This window comes from Hemitrygon akajei, chromosome 10 (assembly GCF_048418815.1).
Source record: "Hemitrygon akajei chromosome 10, sHemAka1.3, whole genome shotgun sequence".
NCBI classification, from domain to species: Eukaryota; Metazoa; Chordata; class Chondrichthyes; order Myliobatiformes; family Dasyatidae; genus Hemitrygon; species Hemitrygon akajei.
The window spans coordinates 173,450,909-173,478,768 of NC_133133.1; the positions used below are offsets into that span (position 1 = coordinate 173,450,909).

The 27,860-nt window shown below is 44.3% G+C and overlaps 1 protein-coding gene across 1 annotated transcript; it reads left to right on the forward strand.

Annotated features, from left to right (window-relative positions):
- Positions 1–1,115: 1,115 nt before the first annotated feature.
- igf1 (insulin-like growth factor 1) lies at positions 1,116–27,860 on the forward strand. The gene is made up of 4 exons (XM_073059741.1): positions 1,116–1,593; positions 11,214–11,370; positions 18,835–19,001; positions 25,444–27,860. The coding sequence occupies exons 2-4, from the start codon at positions 11,223–11,225 to the stop codon at positions 25,507–25,509; spliced, it is 381 nt and encodes a 126-aa protein (XP_072915842.1). The 5' UTR covers positions 1,116–1,593; positions 11,214–11,222; the 3' UTR covers positions 25,510–27,860.

The following is a 27,860-nucleotide window of genomic DNA, read 5'->3' on the forward strand; positions in this document are numbered from 1 at the left end:
CGGAGGAAACCCATGCAGTTACAGAGAGAACACGCAAACTCCTTACAGACAGCGGCAGGAATCGAACCCGGGTCACTGGCACTAACGACTGCACTACCCTTGCATGACAAGCTGCTCACTTATGCCCCTGTATGTGACAATAATAAACCAATTCCAATATGTTCACACGTCCCCTGTCCTGAGAGAGCTCATGGAATCCGCCATCTCACTGTTTGACAGGGAGTGCTCAGGAGTAAGCACAGCTGGTCAGTCAGCATCTGTGAAGAGAGAAGCAAGGACAAAGCACATCAAAGACCCTTAGGTAGAATTGGGACTGGGATGGTCTGTTGGAGACTGGCTTCTTAAGGATGAAGGACTGCAGTTTCAAGAGAATTTTATTGATTGTTAAACAGTCCATTTTCAACAAACGTCTTTGTTTAACCACTTGAAGTCCTCTCATTCAGACTCCCGCCCATATGACTAAAACACTATAAGGCACGGGAGCAGAGTTAGGCCTTTCGGCCCATCAAATCTGCTCCGCCATGCCATCATGGCTGATCCATTTCCCTCTCAACCCCACTCTCCAGCCTTATTCTCCCCATAACTTTTGACACCTTTACTAATCAAGAGACTATCAACCTCCCTTTAAATATTCCCGAACACTCGGCTCCCTCAGCCGTCTGTGGCAACCAATTCCACAGACTCACTACGCTCTGCCTCTATCTTTTTCCAGTCCCGATGAAGCGTCTCCGCCCGAAACGGCGACTCTTTATTCCTCTCTATGGAGGCTGCCTGACCTGCTGAGTTCCTCCAGCATTCTGTGTGTGTTGCTCTGGATTTCCAGCATCTGCAGAGACTCCCGTTGCGCCTTGGTCCTGGGAATTTAACATTTGTAAGGGACTGAGTGACCTCGTTATTCTTTTTCTTGTTTTGTTTTTGTAATCTACAGCATTTTTTATGCTTTTGCGCTGCACTGCTGCCTAAATACAACAAATTTCACGTTATTTGAATCTGAATGTCCGCGGAGACAATTCGCTTTGAACTCGATTGTTCACGCACTCAATAAAGTATTACTTTTAAAGCCGTTCTGGGGATCGGCGAGGATTTCTGCAGCTGTTTTCCTGTGTGTGTGTGTAAACTCGCTGCACACGGAGGAGGGGGGAGTTCTCAAATTGCCCTTGACTGAGATGAGATAACTGGTCAGTGCTCCCTCACCCCCCGCCCGCGTCCAGCCAGGCACTCAGTGAGCTGCGACTCCACCGGGGGATCTGTCTTCCCATTCGGCTGCGGGCTGGAGAAACTGAGGTGATGGAAGATCCCGGGGATCGTGCGGAATTATCCCCGTCTCGCTTCCCTGGCCGCTTTGCGCTCCCTGCACAGACCGTGCACAGCTGGTAAAGACCGCACAAATGAACTTCCAAAATTGCAGGGACGAGGCGTCAAAGAATAACTAGGTGTGAAGTCCTGATGAGGGATCTCCATCCGAAACGTCGACTCTTTATTCCTCTCCATAGATGCTGCCTGACCTGCTGAGTTCCTCCGGCAATTTGTGTGTGTGTTACTCTGGGTGCGAAGACAGCTTTCGATTAATTGCGCGCAGTCCCCAATCCTGAGGTTAGTTTTAGAATTGTTTGTGGAAATTTGAATATGTGAACGCCGTACTGCAGTTGAAACCGATGGGGTTAATGCTCGGTTTACACCGCTGCGTGTCCAATTGACCGGAAACACATTTTAAAATGTAACGAGCTAATATTTTCCATTAGGCGAGTTTTTTTACGCCCGGGATAACGGGGTGCTTGAGGTTATTAGGGAGTTAAATGTTTCCGCAGATTCAGAGGAAAGTTGGAGTGTTGGAAGCCCATCGCAGTTTGTACGAACTCATCAGACCGTAACACATGGGAACAGAATCAGGCCGTTCGGCCCATCAAGTCTGCTCCCCCATTCCATCATGGCTGATTTATTATCCCCATTATCCTTCTTCTTTCCGTAGCCTTTGACACCCTGACTAATCAAGAACCTTTCAACCTCTGCTTTCAATGGACCCAGTGACTTGGCCTCCACAGCCGTCTGTGGCAATAAATTCCCCAGATTCACCATCCTCTGGATAAGGAAATCCCTCCTCATCTCTGTTCTGAATGGATGTCCCTCTGTTCCAGGGGTTCACGGACCCCTTGCTTAATCGCATTGGTCCATGCCTAGCCTGCTCTATTCCGAGGCTGTGCCCTCTGGTCCTGGACTCCCCCACTCGGGTGAAGTTACTGTCTCTGCGGGTGGTATTGGCCCACTCGGAGCAACGCTGTTAAACAGGATGACACCTCTCTTCCCACCCCTCCCCCGCCGCCTCTTCCAAATGACCTGTTACCGTTGTGCGAGCGTTACAGTGTAATTGTTTCCATTTCAGAATCTTTATCCACTCTCTCTACCTGACTTACATTGAATTCACCTACGTTAATTTGCATGGTTTCGCTGTCAACGGTAGCGTGAGGTATTACAGCTCGGGGCGTTCAGGAGTTCGTCCTCTGGCAGGAGTATGTACATTCTCCCCGAGATCGCGTGGGTTTCCTCCCACAGTCCAAAAATATCTGGTTAATTGGTTTATTGTAGATTGTCCCGTGGTTTGGCTAGGGTTAAATGGGTGGATTGATGGATAGTTGGGTCATAAGGGCTTGTTCCCCACTGTATCACCAATAAAAATAAAAATAAATAAACTCGCAGTCTGATTGGTTAAAGAGATACCCAATCATTTACCCTGTTCTTATCTTAAAACCTGCTGCCATAATGGGCAACTTTCAACGACCTGTTTACCTGTGAGTGATTGGGTGAGGGTAAGGTGGATCTAGTGATCATATGGAGAGCCTGTATGAATGAGCTGTCTGAGGTATTCGAGACACACTATTTAATAAGTTGCTATTAAAATTTGTCAGATTTTATTGGGTGGAGAATGTTAAAGTATTTTCCCTTGGAGAACCAAGGGAGCCTTAATTCGGGAATGTTTTTGATTTTCATTTTGTTTTTCCTTCTCATCACATTTGCCAAAGCCTAGAGGACATCAAAGCTGCAAGAACATTTATTATCAAAGAATGAATTCCTTAGCCAACCTTCAGATTCATCCTCTTGCAGGCAGCCACACCCCCACAGCCACACAGTATCACAAATACTGTCAAAATTCAACAAATTGTGCAAATGGTTAAAACTAAATAAACAAATAACTCATAGACTCTGGTCTGCAAATTTCCCAGAAGTGAGTCCGTTCAGTGCTGGGGCGAATGAAGACGATCCGGGAGCCCAATGGCTGCAGGGAGCAAGGACCTGAGATACAGGACATAGGATATGGAGTATAGAACAGTACAGCCTGGGACAAGCGTTTTGACCCGCAACTTTGTGCCAACCTTTTAACTTTCAGTCAACTTGACTGGCCACGTACTCTTATACGTAATAGAAATTTGCTGTGGTGTGTTGGGCACAAAAAACAACATTCAACACTTCTAAAGAATGAAGATTTATATACAGATAAGTTAGAGGGTAAAGTAGAGATATGGAATAAAATGTGCATAAATAAATAAATACTAACAGGCAATAACAATGTAAACAGCATTATGAAAAGTGGTTTGAAAATATTTACAGTACAGTGACTGAGGTAATAGAGAGTGGCTACTTTATTGGGTGCACCTGTACACCTGCTCGTTATGGCAACTATCGAATTAGCCAATCATGTGGTTGCAACTCAATGCATAAAAGCATGCGGACGTGGTTAAAAAGTTCAGTTGTTATTCAGACCAAACATCAGAATGGGGAAGAAATGCAATCTCAGTAACTTTGACCATGGAATAATTGTTGGTGGCAGATTATCTCAGAAATGGCAGATCTCCTGGGATTTTCACACACAACCGTCTCTAGAGTTTACAGAGGATGGTGCGGGAAAACAAAATAAACATTGAGTGAGTGGAATTCTGTCAATGAGAGAGGTCAGAGGAGAATGGTCAGACTGGTTCAAGCTGACAGGAAGGCAGCAGTAACTCAAATAACCATAACCACAGTGGTGTGCAGAAGAGCTTCTCTGAATACACAACACATCGAACCTTGAAGTGGATGGGCTACAGCAGCAGAGGGCAATGAACATACACTCTGTGGCCACTTTATTAGGTACAGGAGGTAGAGGGGGTGGTGGAGGGCTATTAGAATGGTTGATCAGATTAACTGCCTGAAGAAAGAAACTAAAATTTCAATTTAAGGGACTTTGACCATGGAATGATTGTTGATGCCTTACTGGGTGGTTTGAGCATCTCACTCCCATATAGCCCTCCCATTTTCTTTCATCCATGTGTCTATCTAAGAACCTCTAAAAGGACCCTGATGTGTCTGTTCCTATCACCACCCCGTCAGCGTGTTCCACACACTCTGTGTAAAGGAATTACCTCTGACATTCCCCCCTTTGCTTTCCTCCAATAACCTTAAAATTATGCTGCATCTAATTAATTATTTCAGCCCTGGGAAAAAGACCCTGGCTGTCCACTTGATCTTTGCCCCTTAGCATCTTGTATACCTCTATCAAGTCATCTCTCACCCTCCTTCACTCCAAAGAGAAAAGCCTTAGCTTGCTCAACCTATCCTCATAAGACATATTCTCTAATCCAGGCAACAATCTGATATTTTTCATTTGCATCCTCTCTAAATCTTCCATAAATGAGATGACCAGAACTAAACAAAAAATGTGTTCTAACCAGGGTTTAGTAGAGCCGCCACATTACCTTATGGCTCTTGAACTCAATTCCCGACTAACGAAGACCAACATACCATATGGCTTCCTAGCTACCATCTCAATTAGTGCAGAAACTTTGAGGGATCTATTGACATGGGCCTCAACTTCCCCCTGTTCCTCCACACTGCTGAGAATATTGCTATGAACCCTACATTCTGCCTTCGGTTTTGACCTTTCAAAGTGTATCATTTCATACTTTTCTGGATGTAAGCTCCATTTGTCACTTCTCAGCCCAGGTCTACATCATGTCAATGTCCCCAAGATGATCTTCTACGTTATCCACAACACTACCAGCAGGTGCTGGGGTTCATGGACTCAGAGGTGGGTTTTCTGTAGATATCATTACCATCACCTTCCCCACCAGCTAATGGGGTTTCAGGGACTTCATGCAGCCTAGATCCATTATGGAGCAAAACTGAAATCTCAATCCAGGTCCATCTACAACACACCACTCAAAGCCACGGCCTCCCGACCTGGAGCAAGGCAAGGCAAGTTTATTTGTACGGCATGAAGCAGTTCAAAATACTTTACGCAAAAGAAGATATAAAAATCAAATATCAAATTTCAGATAATAAAAGAGAATAAAATAATACATAAAAATAAAGAATTAAATGTTACAGTGCAGGAGATTGTAATTATAAGCTACAGTGAAAAGAAAAATGTTAAGTCTCGATTTAAAAGAGCTTTAAGTAGGGACAGTCTTCAGATCCCCTGGAAGATTATTCCAGGTATGTGGAGCATAGTAACTAATCGGGGAACAGGTTAATTTTGAAGGATGTGGTGTAGAAGAATGAGGGACTGCCCGGGCATAGAACAGCTCCCACACTTGGCAGATGTTAGCCAAGCTACACCTTGCATTGAGAGAACTCTGTCGACACAGTAAGAGTCCAAGGGGCTTCACTGGAGACTGAAGACTGTGCTGTCTGCAGAGATGGTAGTGGGAGGTTGAATGAGTGAGTGAAGAGGGAGAACTCGAACTGGGCGCATCACCATTTGGTCTGGCGGGGACACTGCACAGGACCGGAAAGAGCTGCTGGGGGCTGGAGACTCAGTCAGCTCCTCTTTGGCACCAGCCTCGAGGACACCTTCAAAAAGGCAGCACCCATCATTAAGGATGCCCAAAACCTAGGACATGATCTCTTCTCATTGCCACCATCAAAGAGGCAGTACAGGAGTCTGTACCCAGTGTTTCAGAGACAGCTTTTTCCTCTCTGCCACCAGATACCTGAATGGACATTAAACCCACGTATACCCTCAGTATTTTATCCCTCTCTTGTTTGCACTAGCTATTTAATTTATTTTTGTATATATTGTAATTCACTGTTTTTATTATTATGTAATGCAATGTACTGCTGCCACAAGACAACAAATTTCAAAGCAGATGCCAGTCTAATTAAACCTGATTCTGATTCTGATCAATAGATTAGAATTGGAGAGGAGTTAGGAACTGTGGGTAACTTTTGTTTATTTGTTTACTTATCTATTTATATCTACCATATTTATTTATTGATCGATTGATACAGCACAGTAGTGAGACTGCACTGCCCAATTACACCATGCGTCCAAATAACCTACTAACCTGTTTGTCTTTGAATGTGGGAGGAAACCGCGGCACCTGAAGGAAACTAACGCAATCACAGGGAGAACGTCTCAGAGACAGCGGCAGGAATCAAACCCAAGTCACTGACCTCACGGTAGCATTACACTAACCGCTACACTACCATCCGTATTTTAAGAAAACAAGAATGCTGTTGCTAAAAAAGACCACACTTGGAGTGTTCTGATCAGATTTTGTCAGCCTGTTATGGGAAAAATATTATTAAATTGGAAACAGTGTAGAAAAGATTTACCAGGATGATGTCAGTACCTGAGGGACTGAGTTACAGGGAGAGGTTTGGCAGGCTCAGAACTTGTTCATACAGTCATAGAGCACTAGAGCAGGGGAACAAACTCTTGGGCTTATTCAGTCCAGACACAACTGTTACTCTGCCTAGTCCCATCAACCCGCACCTGGACCATGGCCTTCCATAACCTCCCATCCAGAACATATCCAAACTTTTCTTAAATGTTGAAATCGAACCAGCATCCACTACTTCCCCTGACAGCTCGTTCCACATTCACACCACTCTGAGTGAAGAAGCTCCACTCACGTTCCCCTTAAATATTTCATCTTTCACCCTTAAACCACAACCTCCATCTCTAGTAGAACTAGGGTTCATAGGCTCGGACAATTCCTTGGGGTGTAGGAGACTGAGAGGTGGTGTTTTAGAGGTGTATAAAGTGATGAAGAGTAAATCCACTCAGTCTTTTTCCCCAGAGTTAGGGTATCCAGAACTAGAGGGTGGGAGGGCAAATATTAAGGAGGAACTTGAGGGATAACCTTTTTACACAGAGGGCGGTTTCCAATTGGAACAAGCTGCCAGAGGAAGGGGTTGTGGCAAGTATAATAACTGTGGCCTCCGTCGGTCGTGGCTAACTATGGGTACTGTGCCTCTGGTAGTCCCTGGGAGTGGCCTCTCTAGAGCACAAGCCAGGGCAGAGTTGATATGGAGATCCGGCTCTTGCCCCTGCAGTGGGACCCCCCCTCCCTCCATGCTAATGACAGGTCCAAAGGAACGACGAAAGTCGATACAGTTTGGTGCCAGCAGCATCGCAGGAGTTGCCGTGCCGATGCTGGGTACAGCAGTCAGCCGCCTTCGGGACTCCGACTCCGGATTTTTCCTCGGGGTTTACTCCCAAAGCCTTTCCCGTGAGCGGGTATAGCCGCAAGGCAGCGGAGGTTTGAGATCGGTTGTGGCAAGTACAATAACAACTTTTAAAAAGAGAGTTGGACAGATGCGTGGATAGGAAAAGTTTAGACTGATATGGGCAAATGGGAATGGCTCGGATGGGGCATCTGTGTCATCACAGAGCAAGGGCACAATAACGTCAGCTGTAAGAGACCAGGTTACTGGCAGTGAGCATGGGTCCGTGCTGCAGAAGGGGGGAGCGGTAGTGATAGGGGACTCAGTAGTCAGAGGAACAGATGGGAGATTCTGTGAATGTGAACAGGGCACCCAGGGATAGTATGTCGCCTCTCAGGTGCCAGGGTCAGGGACGTCTCAGATTGTGTCCAGAGCATTTTTGGAGGGAGGGAGAGCAACCAGATGTCTTAGTACATATTGGTACCAACGACATAGGAAGGAAAAGCAAAGAGGTAGTGAAGAGAGAATTAGAGAGCCAGGCAGAAAGCTGAGAAGCAGGACCTCCCAGGTAGTAATTTCTGGATGTGCCACATACCAGTCAGGGTAGAAACAGATGATTTGTCAGATAAATGCTGGTGCAGGGGGCAGGTTCTTGGATCATTGGGATCTCTTCTAGGGGACATTTGACCTGTTCAAAAGGGACGGGTTGCACCTGAACTCGAGGGGGACCAATATTCTCACAGGCAGGTTTGTTAAAGGTGTTGGGGAAGGTTTAAACTAATTTGGCAGGGGGTGGGAACCAGGGTGAAGGGACTCAGGATAGGACGGATGGTAAAAAAACAAAGACAGTGCGCAGTCAGACTGTCAGGAAGGGCAGGCAGGCAGATGATAGGACAAAATTGCAGCCAGCACAGTGAGTATCAGTGCATTAGGGATGCAGAATCGAAAGGGATAGCAAATACAGTACTTAAAGTGTTATATCTCAATGCACAGAGTATAAGAAATAAGATGGACGATCTTGTTGCACTTTTACACATTGTCGGGTTTGATGTTGAGGCCATCACAGAATTGTGGCTGAAGGACGGTTGTAGTTGGGAGCTGAATGTCCATAGTCACATGGTATATTGGAGGGATAGGAAGGAAGGCAGAAGTAGGCAGTGGCTCTATTGCTAAAAATGGCATCAAATCATTAGAAAGTTGTGACATAGAAATGGAAGTTGCTGAATCCTTGTGGGTTGACTTAAGAAACTGCGAGGGTAAGAGGATCCTGATGGCAGTTATACACAGGCCTCCAAAAGCAGCTGGGATGTGGACCACAGATTACAATGGGAAATAGAAAAGGTGTCTCAAAAGGGCAATGTTATGGTAGTCATGGGAGATTTTAACATGCAGATAGATTGGGAAAATCAGGTTGGTAATGGATCTCAAGAGAGTGAGTTTGTTGAATGCCCCTGAGATGGCTTTCTAGAGCAGTTTGTCGTTGAGCCTACCAGGGGATCAGCTATTCTGGATTGACAGACAGACAGAAAGACAGACATACTTTATTGATCCTGAGGGAAATTGGGTTTATGTAACAAACTGGAGGCATTAGGAAGCTGAAGGCAAATGAACCCTAAGGAACCAGTGATCACAATATGATTGAGTTCAGCTTGAAATCTGATAGGGAGAAAGTAAAGTCTGACATAGCAGTGTTTCAGTGGAGTAAGGGAAATTACAGTGGTACGAGAGAGGAGTTGGCCAACGTAAAATGGAAGGAGATGCTGGCAGGGGTGACAGTAGAAAAGTAATGGTGTGAGTTTCTGGAAAAAATGAGTAAGGTGCAGGATAGATGTATTCCAAAAATGAAGAAATACTCAAATAGCAAAATGGTACCACTGTGGCTGACAAAGTTAATCTAAAAGCAAAAGTAAATTACTGGGAAGAAAGAGGATTGGGAAGCTTTTAAAAACCTACAGAAAGCAACTGGAGGAATCATTAGGAGGGACAAGATGAAATATGAAAGAAAGCTAGCAAACAAAATCAAGGTGGATAGAAAAAGCTTTTTCAAGTATATAAAAAAAATAAAAGAGAGATGCGAGTGGATAAAGGACCACTAGAAAATGAGGCTGGAGAAATATTAACAGGGACAAGGAGATGGCAGATGAACTAAGTGAGTATTTTGCATCACTTTTCACTGTGGAAGACACGAGCAGTGTGCCAGACGTTGAAGGGTGCGAGGGAAGAGAAATGGTGTTGAGGAAACAGGAAGGCTGCAGAAGGACTTAGACAGATGAGGAGAATGGTCAAGAAAGTGGCAAATGAAATACAATGTTGGAAAATGCATGTTCATGCACTTTAGTTGTAGAAATAAATGTGCAGATTGTTTTCTAAAAGGAGAGAAAATTCAAAAATCTGAGACGCAAAGGGACTTGAGAGTCCTTGTGCAAAACACCCTGAAGGTTAACTTGCAGGTTGAGTCGGTGGTGGGGAAGGCAAATGCCAATGTTAGCATTCATTTCAAGAGGTCTAGAATACAGGAGCAGGGATGTGATGCTGAGGCTTTATAAGGCCCTGGTGAGGTCTCACCTTGAGTATTGTGAACAGTTTTGGGCCCTTCATCTGAGAAAAGATGTGCTGGCATTGGAGAGGGTCCGGAGGAGGTTCACAAGGATGATTCCGGGAATTAAAGGATTATCATACTAAGAGCGTTTGATGGCTCTGTTCCTGTACTCACTGCAACTTAGAAGGATGAGAGCTGGAACTCATTGAAACCTTGCAGAAAAGATGTTTCCCATGGTGGGAGAGTCTAGGACAAGAGGGCACAGGATAGAGGGGCATCCATTTAAAACAGAGATGTGGAGAAATTTCTCTAGCCAGAAGGTGGTGACTTTGTGGAATTTGTTACCACAGGCAGCTGTGGAGGCCAGGTCGTTGGATGTATGTACTTACGGAAGAGATTATAGGTTCTTGATTCAAAGCTTACGGGGAGAGGGCCAGGGAGTGGGACTGAGGAGGGGAATGAAGGGTCAGCCATGATTGAATGACAGTGCAAACTCGAGAGGCCAAATGGCATAAGTTTGCTGTTCCATCTTAGATTGGGGTTTGACTCCTGCTGCTGTCTGCATGAATTGGTACGTTCTCTTCTTGACCGCGTGGATTTACTCTGGGTGCTCCAGTTCCCTCCCACATTCCCAAAGACGCATGGGTTCGGGTTAGTAAATTGTGAGCACGTTATGTTGGCACTGGAAACATGGCACCACTCGCGGGCTGCCCAGCACAAACCTTGCTGATTTGATTTGACGCAAATGACGCATTTCACTGTATATTTCAATGGTTTGATGTACATGTGACAAATACAACTAATCTCTATCTCTTGGAAAGATGTCAGTAAGATGGGAAGAGTGCAAAGATAAAATCACTAGGATGTTGCCAGGACTCGAGAACCCTGGCAAACAAATAAAGATAATCTTTTAAATCTTTTTTTAAAAATCTGATATTGGGCTGAAGGGCCTGGTTCCACGTAGGATAGCTCTGTGATTCTAAAAGTCAATATTCACGGTTTTTATTGCCTCTACCTTTGACAATCAACTGGAACTTGAATGTTTGCTTTTTTAAAATCTGAGATATTGCTCAACTAGAAGCCGATACAGATCATTGCGCAAAGGTGAATGGGACCTGGTACAAGTTAGGACACGGCCCGAGGTTTGGATGAGCTCAAGGTTATGTAGGAAGCTTGTGACTGCTGTCTGCATTAGTCAAACACTGGTGGCTGGGTGATGGGCCTTTGACCATTGTCTCTGTTCCCTCTGCAGGCTGCGAGGATGCACCTTGCCTTCTACCCACCCACGTTCTGCCTGATGCTGTGCACGCTAGCCCTGCGTGGGGCAGACGCCGGCCCGGAGAATCTCTGTGGGGCAGAGCTAGTGGACACACTGCAGTTTGTCTGTGGTGACCGAGGCTTCTATTTCAGTAGGTACAATTCCTTCATCTCTCGCAGTTAATGATAGCCGGGCACTGGAAGCCACGGGTACAAACTGTAAAGATCAGTTTTATTTGTCACGTGTACATTGTAACATATAGCAAAATGCACCACTTGCGTCAACGACCAACACAGTCCGAGGATCTGCTGGGTGGGGTAGGGGGGGAATCAGCCTGCAAGTGTCGTCACACTTGCCGTGCCAATGTAGCATGCCCACAACTTAACCGTTATCAACCTCCATGTCTTTGGGATGTGGGAGGAAATGAGAGTAGCTGGAGGAGACCCACGCAGTCATGGGGAGAATGTACAAACTCCTTACAGGCTGTTAGAGACATGGGTCATGACTGGGTTAAGGGAAAATGGCTGGAGTTGTAAGGGTTTTAATTAATGCGTCAAAAATCAAACCGACAAAAATCGACAAAAACAGAGAAAAGAAAGCTGCCATTACTTACAAACAGATACCTACCAGAAAACACCATAACGGCTCCAAACTTAGCCCAGAGTCCCTGGCAATCTGATCTCTTTCTCCCACTGAGGGTGAAGAGCTCCTTTAAATCGGCTCCAGGTCATACCATCTTTAATTACCCACAAAGTTAACTTAAATCTGTACGTGAATTAGAATATGATGCACCCCACAGTGTAGTTAGAATCATTTTACAAAATAAACAAAGTATCTGCCTTAAAAGCAGCATACAAACAACATATACACATGTACACATGCCCATTACTACAAAAATGGAATATTTCACTGTCTATGTTTGGAAAGGGTCCATAAAGACAAACCCGTTATAAGAATATACTGGGGGAAGACATTGAATTGCATATATTCAGCACAACAACAGCAGAATAACGTGTGCGTGTGCGTGTGCGTGTGTGTGCGTGTGTGAGTGTGTGTGTGTTTGTGTGTGTATGCGTGTGTGTGTGTATGTGTGTGCGTGTGTGTGCGTGTTTGTGTGTGTGTATATGTGTGTGTGTATGCGTGTGTGTGTGTATGTGCGTGCGTGCGTGCGTGTGTGTGTGTGTGTGTGTGCGTGTGTGTGTGTAAGGTGCATGGTTACTCAGTGCTCTCCATTACGCAGACAGTGATGGGAATTGAACTCCTATCGTTGGCGCTGTAAAGTGTTATGCTAACCACTACATCTCTGCAGACTTAATAATCCACCCTCCCACTTCCTGACCAAGTCAATAGACAATAGGTGCTGGGGTTAAGCAGGTGAGTTGACAGATGGAGTGGCCCAGAGTGCTGGAAAAGGGCCTGTTGCACACTGTATCTCAATCAATCAATCGATCAATCAATAAAAGGTCGGTGTGCTATCACAGGCTGAAGGACCTGCACTGTTTTGTACGCCGCACCAGGGGAGAGATGTGATTAAGTTAGAGAAGGTGCAGGACAGATTCACGGGATTTGCTGAAGCCGGAGGGTTTCTGCCGCAAGGAGAGACTAGGTAAACTGGGTCTGATTTCCCGGGATCGAAGGGAGGCTGAGGAAAGTTCATGAAATCATGGAAGGACTAAACAAAATGGATTTTCAGTTTGTTTTCCCCAGGGTAGAAGAACATAAAACTTTAGAGCACAGTTTTATGATGAAAGGGAGAAGGTTTTAAAGGGGAACCAAGGGCCAAATATTAGCAAAATGCTATTACAGCAACAACAATCCAGGCTCAATTGCTGCCACTGTCTGTAAGGAGTTTGTATGTTCTCCCCGTCCCCACATGGGTTTCCTCCCACGTTTCAATGACGTAGAGGTTAGTCGGTTAAATTGGTCACATGGGTGTAACTAGGCAGTGGAGGCTGACTAGCTGAAGGGGCCTGTTACCAAGCTGTATCTCTCAATACAGTTACATAAATTCATCACGTAAAAGGCGGTGAGTGTTTGGAACGAGGAGGTGGTAGACATGAGTACGATTACAATATTTAAAAGATATTTGTATAGGTACATAGATAGGAAAGGATTGGAGATATTGAGACAAAATGCAGGCATATGGGACCAGCTCAGAAAAGTACCTTGGCTGGCATGGACGAGTTGGGCCGAAGGGCCTGTTTCCATGGTGTATGACTTCATCAGACATATGGGACCACCACCCCACCCTCCAACTCACACCAGTGTAATATTGCTGGTCCTCATCCCAACCACCTGGAGAGTGTGTTAACGCTGACCTTGTCAGCAACACACAAATCCTGTAAGTGAATTTTAAAACATATTCAACTCTATAGAAGAATGTGTGGGGATCTCATTGAAACCTGTCAAATATTGAAAGGCCTAGATAGAGTGGATGTGGAGAGGATGTTTCCTATAGTGGGGGAGTTTAGGACCAGAGGGCACAGATAGAGTGGATGTGGAGAGGATGTTTCCTACAGTGGGGGAGTCTAGGACCAGAGGACACAGATAGAGTGGATGTGGAGAGGCTGTTTCCTGTAGTGGAGTAGTCTAGGACCAGAGGACACAGATAGAGAGGATGTGGAGAGGATGTTTCCTATGGGTGGGGAGTCTAGGACCAGAGGACACAGACAGAGTGGATGTGGAGAGGATGTTTCCTATAGTGGAGTAGTCTAGGACCAGAGGACACAGATAGAGTGGATGTGGAGAGGATGTTTCCTATAGTGGGGGAGTCTAGGACCAGAGGACACAGATAGAGTGGATGTGGAGAGGATGTTTCCTATAGTGGGGGAGTCTAGGACCAGAGGACACAGACAGAGTGGATGTGGAGAGGATGTTTCCTATAGTGGGGGAGTCTAGGACCAGAGGGCACAGATAGAGTGGATGTGGAGAGGATGTTTCCTGTAGTGGAGGAGTCTAGGACCAGAAGACACAGATAGAGTGGATGTGGAGAGGATGTTTCCTATGGTGGGGGAGTCTAGGACCAGAGGATACAGATAGAGTGGATGTGGAGAGGATGTTTCCTGTAGTGGAGGAGTCTAGGACCAGAGGACACAGACAGAGTGGATGTGGAGAGGATGTTTCCTGTAGTGGAGGAGTCTGGGACCAGAGGGAGCAGCCTCAGAATAGAAGGATGTCCCTTCAGAACAGAGGTGAGGAGGAATTTCTTTGGCTAGAAGGTGGTGAATCTGTGGGATTTGTGGCCACAGACAACTCTGGAGGCCAAGTCATTGTGTATATTAAAAGCAGAGGTCGATAGGTTCTTGATTAGTAAGCACGTCAAAGATTACAGGCAGAAGGAGAATGGGGTCGGGAGGAATAATACATCAGCCATGATGGAATGGTGGGGCAGGATCGATGGGCCAAATGGCCTAATTGTGCTCCTATGTTTTAAAGTCAAACCGTACACTGTTTCACACCAAAAATGTGAATAAAAGGGGCACAGGCAGTAAGTGTTTGATAATTGCAATACGGTTAAGTCAATCCTTTGAATGGCCATAGGATTGACTTCAATGGCACAAAACTACTGTGCTGTGTCAATGGTTTTTGGGACTGCCTGATTAAAGAAGCCATTGAAATAAAACTAGAGGAAAATAATTTTAACAAAGACGAAGGTCTCGCTCTAAGTAAGAACTGGAATTCCATTCAGAACAAAATGGGACAACAGAAACCTGATTGGATGAGGGCTAACCAATTAGGAGGGACGGATGATGGGGTGTAAATGCCACCAGACTAGATGTGCCCAGACATCATCGCTGATGAAGATGGCAGAGTTTGTTATCGAAGCATCAGTTAAAATTGATAGCTGTATCCGGCTCTGAGTCTGAGAAGAGGTTATTCATTAAGACCCTTTGTGTAAGATGTTTTAAGGGTCCCTAAAGGTTAATTTGCAGGTTGAGTCTGTGGTGAGGAAGGTAAACACAATGTTAGCATTCATTTCGAGAGGACTAGAACATAAAAGCAAGGACGTAATGTTGAGGCTTTCTAAAACACTAGAGAGGCCTCCCTAGTATTACTGTGAGCAGTTTTGGTCCCCTTATATTAGAAAGGATGTGTTGACATTGATGAGGATTCAAAGGAGGTTCACAACAATGATTTTGGGATTGAAAGTCTTGTCATATGAGGAGCATTCGATGGCTCTGGGCATCTAACTGGAATTCTAAAGAATGAGGGGTGACCTTGTTGAAACCTATTGAAGGTTGAAAAGCTTTGACGGAGTGTGTGTGGAGAGGATGTTTCCTATACTGAGGGAGACTAAGACCAGAGGGCACGGCCTCAGAATAGAGGGACATCCTTTTAGAATGGTGATGAGGAGTCATTTATTTAGCCAGAGAGTGGTGAATCAGAGGAATTCATTGCCGCTGTGAACACCAAGTCAATGGGTATATTTAAGACAGAGGATGATAGATTCTTGATTGTTCGGGGTAGGAAGGGATATGGGGGTAAGAAAGGAGACTGGGGCTGAGAGAGAAAATAGATCAGCCATGATGAAATGGTGGATGGGCCAAATGGCCTAATTCTGTTTCTATATCTTACAGCCTTATCCTGATTAAACCAACAGATAGTTGTTCTTCAGTAAAATAATTCTGCCTTTAATATTATCAGCAATTTTGATCTGAGCAGCAACTTATCTGGGGAAAACACACCTTTTAACAATAGATGAGCAACTTTAGCCGAAATCTTGACTTTAAAAAAAAACACGCGTTTCCTTTCCAGAAATAGAAATGTACAATGCAGCATTTCTTCTTCCAAGTGAATTCTTTTTCTGGCACGAGGGCTGAGCTGGGGCTGTGAGCCTGCAGATTCTGGCAAGGAGCTGCCTACACAGCCTGAGCCAGAGTCTCAGATGATACATCAAATCATCAGGGCTGTTTGGGTTTCCAGTTGTCTGCTGGTCAGGACAAGTTTAGAATGCAAAGCAATGTGTGTTGATTGGGGAAAAATGTCTACAGTGTAAATCTAGGCAATTCAGCACAGATATATCATCATTTTTTTTTCTCCTGCTTCATGTCTCTTCTTCCCTTCTGTTCTCAACATAGAACACAACAGCAGAATACAGGTCCTTCGGCCCACAATGTTGTGCCAGCCTTTTAACCTACCTGAAGATCATCAGAATCAGGTTTAATATCATGAAATTTATTGTTTTTCAGCAGCAGAACATTGCAAACATAATGATAAAAAAATATAAATTACAATGAGAAACATATATATAATTGAAATGAAATAAGAATAAAGAGAACAAAAAAAGAAAAGAAGTAGTGAAGTAGTGTTCATGGGTTCAATGTCCGTTCAGAAATCTGATGACGGAGGGGAAGAAGCTGTTCCTGAAACATTGAGTTCTGGTGTGTCACTGGAATTTATTATAGATAACATAGAGCATTAGAGCACACTACAGGCCCTTCCGTCCACAATATTTTAACCTACTCCAACATCAATTTAAACCAACCCTCCCACATCACCCCCCACTTTTCTTTCATCCATGTGTCTATCTAAGAGTCTCTTAAATGTCCCTAATGTATCTGCCTCCACCACCACCCGGCTGTGATTCCATGCCCCCACCACTCTCTATGTAAAATAATTACCTCTGACATCCCCCTATACTTTCCTCTAATCTCCTTAAAATTATGCCCCCTCATATTTTTGCCCTCTGAAAAGGTCTCTGGCTGTCCACTCTATCCATGCCTCTGATCATCTTGTCCACCTCCGTCAAGTCACCTCTCACCCTCCTTCGTTCCAAAGAGAAAAGCCCAAGGTCGCTCAGTCCTGGTAAGTCTCCTCTGCACCCTCTCTAAAGTCATTAAATGGTTCTGCACTCTGGACAAAGACTTTGGAACTGACAATTGGTTTATTATTGTTACATGTACCAAGATATCTTAAGGCTTTCTCATTGCCTGCCACCCAGACAGATCATTCCATACGTAAGTACACTGAGGTAGTCAAAAAGGAATACAATGCAGAATATGTCATCGCAGATTCAGAGGAAGTGCAGTGCAAGTAAACCATAAAATGCAAAGGTTACAACAAGATAGATTGGGGGTCATTTTTTATCATATGAATTATGCTAAAAATTAATAACTCATATTATATGCTAAAAGATAGCATTCTAGCCTATGGCATAACCGTTTCTACTGACAGGAGATGGGGCGAAGGCGGGTTACTGGCGCCTTAAAACCAGTCGCTTCGGGCAGATGGGGCTCATCAGCCGCGGTTGGCAGCTCATGTAGGAGAAGGAAAACTCTGATCTCAAACCTCCGCTGCCTTGTGTCTAGACCCAGTCATGGGGAAGGATTTGGGAGTAAACTCTGAGGGAACAATCCAGAGCTGGAGTCCCTAAGGCAGTCCTACGTTGAGTTCAATGCTGACTGGCAACTCCTGCGTTGGTGCTGATACCAAACTGTATCGGTCTCTGCTGTTCCTTTGGGTTAATCAGATGCGTGGAGAGTGGGAGCCTGCTACATGGGTATGTTCCCATATGCAGTACTGTGCAAAAGTCTTAGGTGCATATATATAGCTAGGGTGCCTAAGACTTTTGCACAGCACTGTAGTGATTTTATGTATTGCTGTGTACTGCTGCCGGAAAAAACCATGCCATATGTGAGTGATGATAAACCTGATTCTGATAGGGGTCTCTATTGTGGACTGAGAGTGGGAAGGGGGCAGGGAGAGGGGAATCATGGTTGGAAAAAGGGGAAGGGAGAGGGAAGCATCAGAGAGACTTTCTGTAATGATCAATAAACTAATTGTTCAGAATCAAGTGAGCTAGCCTGGTCTCTCATGACTGGGTGTGTCTGCACCTGCACCACCCCCTGTCCCTGGCATTTCTTCTTTGCCACCTGCCCCACACCCCTCCCACAGTGCTTAATCCTCAGCGTTCTCAACATCCTTTGCTCCCGCCAGATTTACAAATTGCTCTCTGCTCCACGTTGACAAATACAGTCCTGCTTGAGAGTCATTTTCTTGCAAGCATTTACAACAGAAGTTTCAAAAATCAGAGAAAAACATAACAAAAACAAACAAATGATGGGCAAAAGAAGGCAGATTATGCAAGTAACAAGTAAATAAATAAATGAATAAATTGATTGATACTGAGAAGATGAGTTGTAGAGTCCTTGAAAGTGAGTCTGTAGGTTGTGGAATCAGTTCAGTGTTGAGGTGAGTGACGTTATCCCCACTGGTTCAGGAGTCTGATGGTTGAAGGGTAATAACTGTTCCTGAACCTGGTGGTGTGGGACCTGAGGCACCAGTACCTCCTGCTGACGGTAGTAGTGAGAAGAGGACATGGCCTGGATGGATCAGAATTGGCACAGACCCCCTGGGTTAAAAGGCCTTCTCCTCTTCTGTGAACTCCAGGATTTGATATTCCATATTGTCCCCTTCACAATGGTAAAGATGTCTATCAGGACAGCTTCTGCTTCCTCACAGTGTATGGAACCATAGTCTGTTAGGCCCGTCCCTGTTGGTTTATGACCTCTCGGGTCCAGCAAACCTTTACGCTCTCTCTGGTACTTCCCTGCCCTGGAGCTCAGAGTCCAATGTACTGTACACCTTTTCATCCTTCCCACTCTACCCCCTGCAGACAAACCCACAGGCTACAGATCGAGCATGCGAAGGTCACACCGAGGGATCGTGGATGAGTGCTGCTTCCAAAGCTGTGATCTCAAGTTGTTGGAGATGTACTGTGCAAAGCCCCAGCGTTTGGACAGTTCTGCGCGCATCCAGCGTCACACCGAGAAAGGACAAGTGGTAAGTGTTGCAGTAGAATTAAACATTTCTACTGAGTCGGGTTAGTAACGGTACTGGCTGTGCAACTTACAGTGTGGGGAAGACGAGTCGGCCACTGAGACGAAATCATGCACACTCAAAGAGAACAACCTTCCGCACATAAGAAGCCCAAATGACAGGCCGCACAATCAGTCGGCCATGTGCACACTTACCACATTCTCGCAATTTTGTATACCTCTATCAAATCTCCTCTCCGTCTTCTACATTCTAAAGAACAAAGTCCTAACCTATTCAATCTTTCCTTATAACTCAGGTCCTCCAGACCCAGCAACATTCTTGTAAATTTTCTCTGTCCTCTTTCAACCTTATTTACATCTTCCCTGTAGGTAGGTGACCAAAACTGCACACAATGCTCCAAATTAGGCCTCGCCAATGTTTTAATCAACTTCAACATAACATCCCATCTCTTGTACTCAATGCTGGAGAGAAAAAAATTGAATGGCAGAGCAGGCTTGATGGGCCAAAAGGCCCAATTCTGCTCTTATGTCTTATAAACCTTTTCTATCCATGTATCTGTCCAAATGCCTTTTAAATGTTATTAATGCACCTGCCTCAACCATTTCCATGTGTAGCTTGATTCATATCCACCTTTTGGGTGAAAACCTTGCCCCTCAGGTTCCTACTAAATCTCTCCCCTCTCACTCTGAGCTTATGCCCACAAGTTCTCCATTTCCCAACCCCATGGGAAAGACAGCATGCATTCGCTGTCTTTATGTACCTCAGTTGTAATTGAGGGCACACGTAGTGTGCTGATTAGCACAACACTTTACAGTACAGGCGATCAGGGTTCAATTCTTGCTGCTGCCCGTAAGGAGTTTGTATGTTCTACCCATGACCAATTGGGTTTCCTCTGGGTGCTCCGGTTTCCTGCCACAGTCCAAAGGATGTATCAGTTTGTAGGTTAATCGTCCATTGTAAATTGTCCCATGATTAGGCCGGGGTTAAATCTGGTGATTGCTGGACAGTGCAGTCCAAGGAGCAGGAAGGGCCTATTCCTCGATGTATCTCGATAAATAAATAAAAATAGGATTATCTCTCATTCTGTTACACTACAATAAAAAAACTACTCTTCCTCTCTGTATAACGCCTCTGTCCGTGAATAAGGTCCCGGCCTCTAAGGAGGGAAATAGATAGGCAACACGTCAGGCTGAGACTCTTCATCAGGACTGGAAAGGAAGGGAGAGGAACCCTATGTTCTTCTTCTGGCTCCTGCCCCCTTTTCTCCAGTCCGGAACAAGTATCTTGGCATGAAATGTTGACTATTACCCTCCATAGATGCTACCTGACTTGCTGAGTTCGTCCAGCATTTTGTGTGTGTTGCTCAAGATTTCCAGTATCTGCAAAATCTCTTGTGCTTAATGCCCTACCTGCTCGACCATAACCCAATCCCCCAAATACTGGTAAATTTCTCATAATTATTTTCTGTGCTCTTTCCAACTTAATGGCATCTTTTCTATGTTAAGAAGTCATGGGGGGGGGGGGGGGGTTTCAATATTCAGGTAGATTGGGAAAATTAGGTGGGTGTTGGATCCTAAGAGGGGAAGTTGTTAGAATGCCTATGAGATGGCTTTTTGGAGCAGCTGGCGGTTGAGCCTACAAGGGGAACAGCAATTCTGGATTGGATGTTGTGTAATGAACCAGATTTGATTAGGGAGCTTAAGGTAAAGGAACTCAAAGGAGGTAGTGGTCATAATATGATTGAATTCTCCCTGCAGTTTAAGAAGGAGAAGCTAAAATCGGAAGTATCAGTATTACAGTGGGGTAAAGGGAATTATAGAGGTACAAGAGAGGAGCTGGCCAAATTTGAATAGAAGGGGACACTAGCAGGGGAAATGGCAGAACAGCTGGAGTTTTTGGGAGCAATTTGGAAGGTGTAGGAAATATACATCCCAAAGACAAAGAAGTCCTCTAAAGGGAGGATAAGAGAACCATGGCTGACAAGGAAAATCAAATACAGCATAAAAGCAAAAGAGAGGGAATATAATGGAGCAAAAATTAGTGGAAAGCTAGAAGATTGGGAAGCTTTTCAAAACCAACAGAAGACAACTAAAAAAGCCATAAAGAGAGAAAGGATTAAAAATGAAGGTAAGCTAGCCAAAAATATAAAAGGATACCAAAAGCATTTTCAGATATGTGAAGTATAAAAGAGAGACGAGAGTGGATAGTGGACCACTTTAAACTTATGCTGGAGATGTAGTAATGGAGGACCAAGAAGCGGCAGATGAACTTAAATAAGTATTTTGCATTAATATTCACTGTGGGAGACACTAGCAGTATGCCAGAAATATGAGAGTGTAAGGGACCAGAAGTGAATGTAGTTGCTATTGCTAAGGAGAAGGTGCTTGGGAAGTTGAAAGGTCTGAAGGTAGATAAGTCACCTGCACCAGATGGACTTCACCTCAGGGTTCTGAAAGAGGTAGCTGAAGGGATTGTGGAGACATGAGTAATGATCCTTCAAGAGCTACTAGATTCTGGAATCGTTCTGGAGTACTGGAAAATTACAAATGTCACCCCACTCTTTAAGAAGGGAGGGAAGCAGAAGAAAGGAAATTATAGGCTAGTTATCCTGACTTCAGTGGTTGGAAAGATGTTGGTGTTTATTCTTAAGGATGAGGTTTCAGGGCATTTGGAGGCACATAACAAAATAGGCCAAAGTCAGCATGGTTTCCCCTTAAGAGGAAATCTTGCCTGACAAATCTGTTGGAATTCTTTCAGGAAGATACAGGCAGGATAGAGAATTGGTAGATGTTGTGTACTTGGATTTTCAGAAGGCCCTTGACAAGGTGCTGCACATGAGACTGTTTAACAAGATAAGAGCCCATGGTACTACAGGAAAAGTATAAGCATGGTCAGAAGATCAGCTGATTAGCTGCAAGCAAAGAGTGGAAATAAAGGGGACCTTTTCTGGTTGACTACTGGTGACTAGTGCTGTTCCACAAGGGTCTGTGTTGGGACCGCTCCTTCTCATGTTCTATGTCAATGATTTGGATGATGGAATTGATGACTCTGTGGCAAGTTTATGGACAATACAAAGGTAGGTGGAAGGGCAGGTGGTGTTGAGAAAGCTGGGAGTCTGCAGAAGGACTTAGATTAGAAGAATTGGCAAGGAAGTGGCAGATAGAATATGGTGTAGGGAAGTCCTGCACTTTGGCAGAAGGAATAAAGATGTGGACTATTTTCTAAATGTGGAGAAAATTCAAAATTCAGAGGTGCAATGGGACTTGTGAGTCCTTGTGCAGGATTCCCTGAAGGTTAACTCAGAGGTTGAGTCAGTGCAATGCAAGTTTTGCATTCATTTCGAAAGATCTAGAATATAAAAGCAAGGATGTAATGCTGAAGCTTTTTAAGACATTGGTCAGACTGCACTTGGAGTGTTGTGAGCAGTTTTGGGTCTCTTATCTAACAAAAAGATGTACCGACATTGAAAAGGGTCAAGATGAGGTTCATGAGAATGATCCCTGGAATGAAAGGGTTAACATATGAGAAGTGTTTGATGGCTCTGGGCCTGTAATTGCTGGAGTTCAGAAGAATGAGGGGGGATCTCATTGAAACCTATCAAATATTGAAACCTATCAAACATCCTAGATAGATTAGATGTGGAGAGGATGTTTCTTAGAGTGGAGTGTCTAGGACCAGAGGACACAACCTCAAAATAAAGGGACGTCCATTTAGAATAGAAATGAGGAGGAATTTCTTTAGCCGGAGGATGGTGAATCTGGGAAATTCATTGCCACAGATGGCTGTGGAGACCAAGTCACTGGGTATATTTAAGGCAGAAGTTGACAGGTTCTTGATTAATCAGGGTGTCAAAGGTTACAGGAGAAGGCAGGAGAATTTGAGGATATAATGAGTGCAGTGGATGGAGGGGAACAGGTGGATGTCGTATGCTTGGATTTCCAGAAGGCATTCGATAAGGTGCCGCACAAGAGACTTATAAATAAGATATAGATGCATGGAGTCGGAGGAAGCATATTGGCATGGATAGTTGATAGGTTAACCAATAGAAGGCAGAGAGTTGGTATAAATGGGTGTTTCTCCAGTTGGCAGTCAGTGGTGAGTGGGGTGCCACAGGGATCGGTGCTGGGCCTGCAGCTGTTTACCATTTATATTGATGATTTGGAAGAGGGGACTGAGTGTGTTGTAGCAAAATTTGCTGATGACACTAAACTGAGTGGAAAAGCAAATTGTACAGAGGATGTGGAGAGTCTGCAGAGGGATATAGATAGGTTAAGTGAATGGGCCAAGGTCTGGCAGATGGAATACAACATTCATAAATGCGAGATCATCCACTTTGGAAGGAATAATAGAAGAGCAGATTATTATTTAAATATTGAAAGATTGCAGCATGTTGTTGTGCAGAGGGACTTGGGAGTACTTGTTCATGAATTGCAAAAAGTTGGCTTGCAGGAACAACAGGTTATTAAGAAGGCAAATGGAATGTTGACCTTCATTGCTAGAGGGATTGAATTCAAGAGCAGGGAGGTCATGCTGCAACTATACAGGGTACTGGTGAGGCCGCACCTGGAGTATTGTGTGCAGTTCTGGTCTCCATACTTGAGGAAGGATATACTGGTTTTGGAGGCAGTTCAGAGGAGGTTAACCAGGTTGATTCCAGGGAATTAATGGGTTAACCTATGAGGAAAGATTGAGTCACCTGGGACTATACTCTCTGGAATTCAGAAGAATCAGAGGGGATCTTGTAAAAACACAAAATTTTGAAAGCGATAGATAAGATAGTAGGAAAGTTGTTTCCATTGGTAGGTGAGACTAGAACTAGGGGACATTGCCTCAAGATTCAGGGGAGAAGATTTAGGATGGAGATGAGGAGAAACTGCTTTTCCCAGAGAGTGGTGAATCTGTGGAATTCTCTGCCCAGGGAAGCAGTTGAGGCTTCTTCACTAAATATATTTAAGAAATAGTTAGATAGGTTCTAACATAGTAAGGGACTTAAGGGTTATGGGGAAAAGGCAGGTAGATGGAGCTGAGTTTACAGACAGATCAGCCATGATCTTATTGAATGGTGGTGCAGGCTCGATGGGCCAAATGGCCTACTCCTGCTCCTATTTCTTATGTTCTTATGTTCTAATTTGTTCGAGAGGGATAATAAATCAGCTATGATGGAATGGTGGAGCAGACTTGATGGGCCGAACTGTGTAATTCTGCTCCTATGTCTTATGATGACCAAAGCTCAACCCAGACTCATAATCTCCATCTTTTTGACTTAGTCTAAGATCAATCTAACCCATCCCCCTCCCCCGCTACATTGCCTTCCATTTTTCTTTCATCTAATCACCTCTTAAATGTCCCTAATGTATCTGCCTCTACCACCTTCCTCGACAGCACATTCCACGAACCCACCACTCTCTGTGTTTCTAAAAAAAACCTATCTCTGAGATCCTGCTTATACTTTCTTCGATCACCTTAAAGCAGGGGTTCCCAGTCTTTTTTATGCTACAGACCCCTACCATAACTGAGGGGTCCATGAACCCCAAGATGGGAACCCCCACCTTAAAGTTATGTCACTTCTTCCCTGGGCAAAAGTCTCTGGCTGTCTACTTGATCCGTGCTTCTTACTGTACACCTCTATCAACCTACCTTTCACTCCCAAGAGAAAGGTTCTGACTTGCTCAACCTATCCACATAAGGCATTCTCTCTCCTCCAGACAGCATTCTGGAAAAATGAGATCCTCTTACTTTTCTAAAACCTTGGAAACAAGACTTACATTGTTCGATCTCTTCTCTCCACTTTGTCTAGAGAACCTGGATTGGATTCCTTTGAAAGCAAGTCTATCACTGTTTACATTAGGAGACCAAAACTCTCCATAGCTTTCCAGATCCAGGTCTTGGTCCTTTCCAGGAGCTAAACTGGAGAAGGGCCAAATATGTGCAGGACTCTTGAGGCAACCAACTCAAGTTCACTTGGTTACTGGATGAGGATCGTTTGATGGCTCTGGGCCTGAACGCACTGGAGTTTAAAAGAATCAGGGCAGAATTAGGGAGATCTCATTGAAACCTACCAAATATTGAAAAGCTTAGATAGAGTGGATATGGAGAGGATGTTTCCTATGGTGGGTGAGTCTAGGGCCAAAGGACACAGCATCAGAATAGAAGGAAGTCCTTGTTGAACAGAAGTTAAGAGGAATTTCTTTAGCCAGATGATTGTTAATCTGTAGAATTCATTGCCACAGATGCCTGAGGTATCATTGGGTACATTTAAACCGAGGTTGCTGGGTTCTGAATTAGTCAGGGTGTCAAAGGTTATAAGGAAAAGAAAGGAGAATGGGTTTGAGAGGGATAAGAAATCAGCCATGATGGAATGGTGGAGCAAACAAATTGTGTTCCTATGCCTGTGGTTTCATGGTCTTATGATCCTAATATCTTTCTTCTTCCTCTGGTGTTATAGGAGACCCTCTGGAAGAATCCCAGCCGAGCTAATGCCAGTACTGTCAACAGGAATTATCGGATTTGACATTGGAAGATGTGTGCTGGGTGGACTACGTTTGGTGGTCTTTGTGTAAACATTGCCAATGATGGAGGCACTCTCTGGTCACAAGTTATTGAAGGATTCTGATCAATACACGAACTCTCTCTGTAGAATGTGTGTCATACTCCATGTAATCGCTATTCATGGAAGGCGGCCACTTTCGTCGTTGTGGGGTGAAGTGTACGAATGGACAAGTAATGAGTTTTGTTTCTACAAGTGCGCCTTTCCAAGCGCATTCATTGTCCACAGAACCACCACCTCCACGTACCTAAGGCAACAAAGATGTAGAACTCATTTGAATTTGTGCCTTATTATTGTTCTCTTTAATATTATCTGTGAATTGGACTAGATTGAGCCATGGACAATGCTTGGTATTACAAGCCAGCTTCTATGTAACAAACAATCTGTTGAGAGAGACCTATGGATCAAGCAAAATCTGTGGAAGGAAAGGGATTGTCAAAACCTTGCATCAGGATTGGGAATGGAGTGGGAAGATAGCCAATACTGAGCCAAGAGAGGCAGAAGTTGGACATTATAATGTCTTTCCTATCACAGAAGCTGCTCAACCTGCTGAGTTCCTCCAGCAGATTGTTTGTTGCTCCAGATGTCAACATCTGGATTCTCTGTTGTCACAAGTTTTATCCATGTTTGAAAAGCATTCAAGTTGGGAGTGCTCTTAAGAGATTAATACTTTTGATCTCTACACTGGAAGGGCAGAGTGATGGATGAAGTGAGATGAAATGAATGGGACCATGCGAATAAGGATCAAGTTTGGGGTGCTGCTAACAAGCAGGTGTGACACATATGTGTGACAATATGGTAACTGGGCTGCTCACCAGAAAAATGCCGGTCAGGTTTCAAGTACTTTCAATATTTGTACTCTTAAGTGGACTGTTGACACAGGTTGATGAGTATTGCTGATAACCTGAAAAAAATGTGAGATTAACTGATCTTTGCTCCTTCATTGGTAAAATTCCCTAACTTGTAATTTGTATCCAAAGGGCAACTTTCTAAATGTGTTCTGCAGCCTCAATCTCTGACATTGATTCACTCTCCTGGTGAGACTCCAGGTAGAGAATAGACCATAGCTCCCAAAACATGAAGATGACAATTCAAATTAATCCATCTTTCTCTTTTCCATGGTGTGAACATTGGATAGCTAGAAGCGAGCTCATTAAACTCCAATACGACATGACTCAACTTTGCAATCACTGTCCTGTCCAACCAAGTGGACCATCAGGATTTTGAGCTGCACTAGGTTTTTGATTCCCGTTAAGGGTGTACGTTGGGGCCCAGGGCTGGTGAGATTGGACTTTGACAGAAAGGAGATGGTGAATCTGCATTCCCATGTTTTACACTACTCTCAATTTTATTCTATTTCTCTGTAAACTAGTGCTCAATGCAAGCTGAATTCCAATATCCTGTCAGCTTTATAATCTTGTGCTAGCCTCTGAACTCATCCCACTGCAGGCTTAGTGGGGCTGACACTATGATCTGTAGAAGATACCAGTTTTGTACATGAGGTGGTCACCACCTACCAGGGAACAAATTTTAGCATCAGAATCATGCTTATTACCAGTTTTATACGATAAATATGTTACTTCATGGTAGCAGTGCAATACATCAAATTACTATAAGAAATATACTGTATATCTATAAAAGAAGTCGTGGAGAAACAGCGCTGAAGGTGACATAATACACCTGGCTTCATGGTCTGAAATCAGATGGTGGAGGGGAAGAAGCTGTTTCTAAAATTTTGAGTGTGTCTTTAAACTCCTGCCTGTTGGTAGCAATGAGCCGAGGGCATGTCCTGGGTGATGGGGGTCCTTATTGATGGATGCCACCTTTCTGAGGCATCGCCTTTCGAAGATGTCCTCGATGGTCTGGAGGCTATTGCCTATGATGGAGCTGACTGAATCTACAACCCTCCACATCTTTTTGCCGATCCTGTGCATCGGAGCCTCCATAACAGATGGTGATGCAACTGGTCAGATTGCTCTCCAAGGTACATCTGTAGAAATTTACTAGAGTCTTTCATGACCTACCAAATCCCCTCAATATTCTCAAACATTTGCACTATATTCACTCTTTGCTCTTCCTACAGTGCTGGAGAACCTTTTAAAGAGATGTTCTTTACATTATGTAGCAGATGTCAAAGTCCAAACTGGTGTGCAAACAGGGTGATGACAGTGTAACCCGTAACCCTGCTGTAAATAGTTTGTGATGGGGCTGATATAAGAACCTGCTTGTTTTAGAGGTCGACATTTTGTGTATGGGAGGGAACATAGTTTATTTGCAATGTGATGTTCTATCTGTTCAATACAAAGGTGCTATTA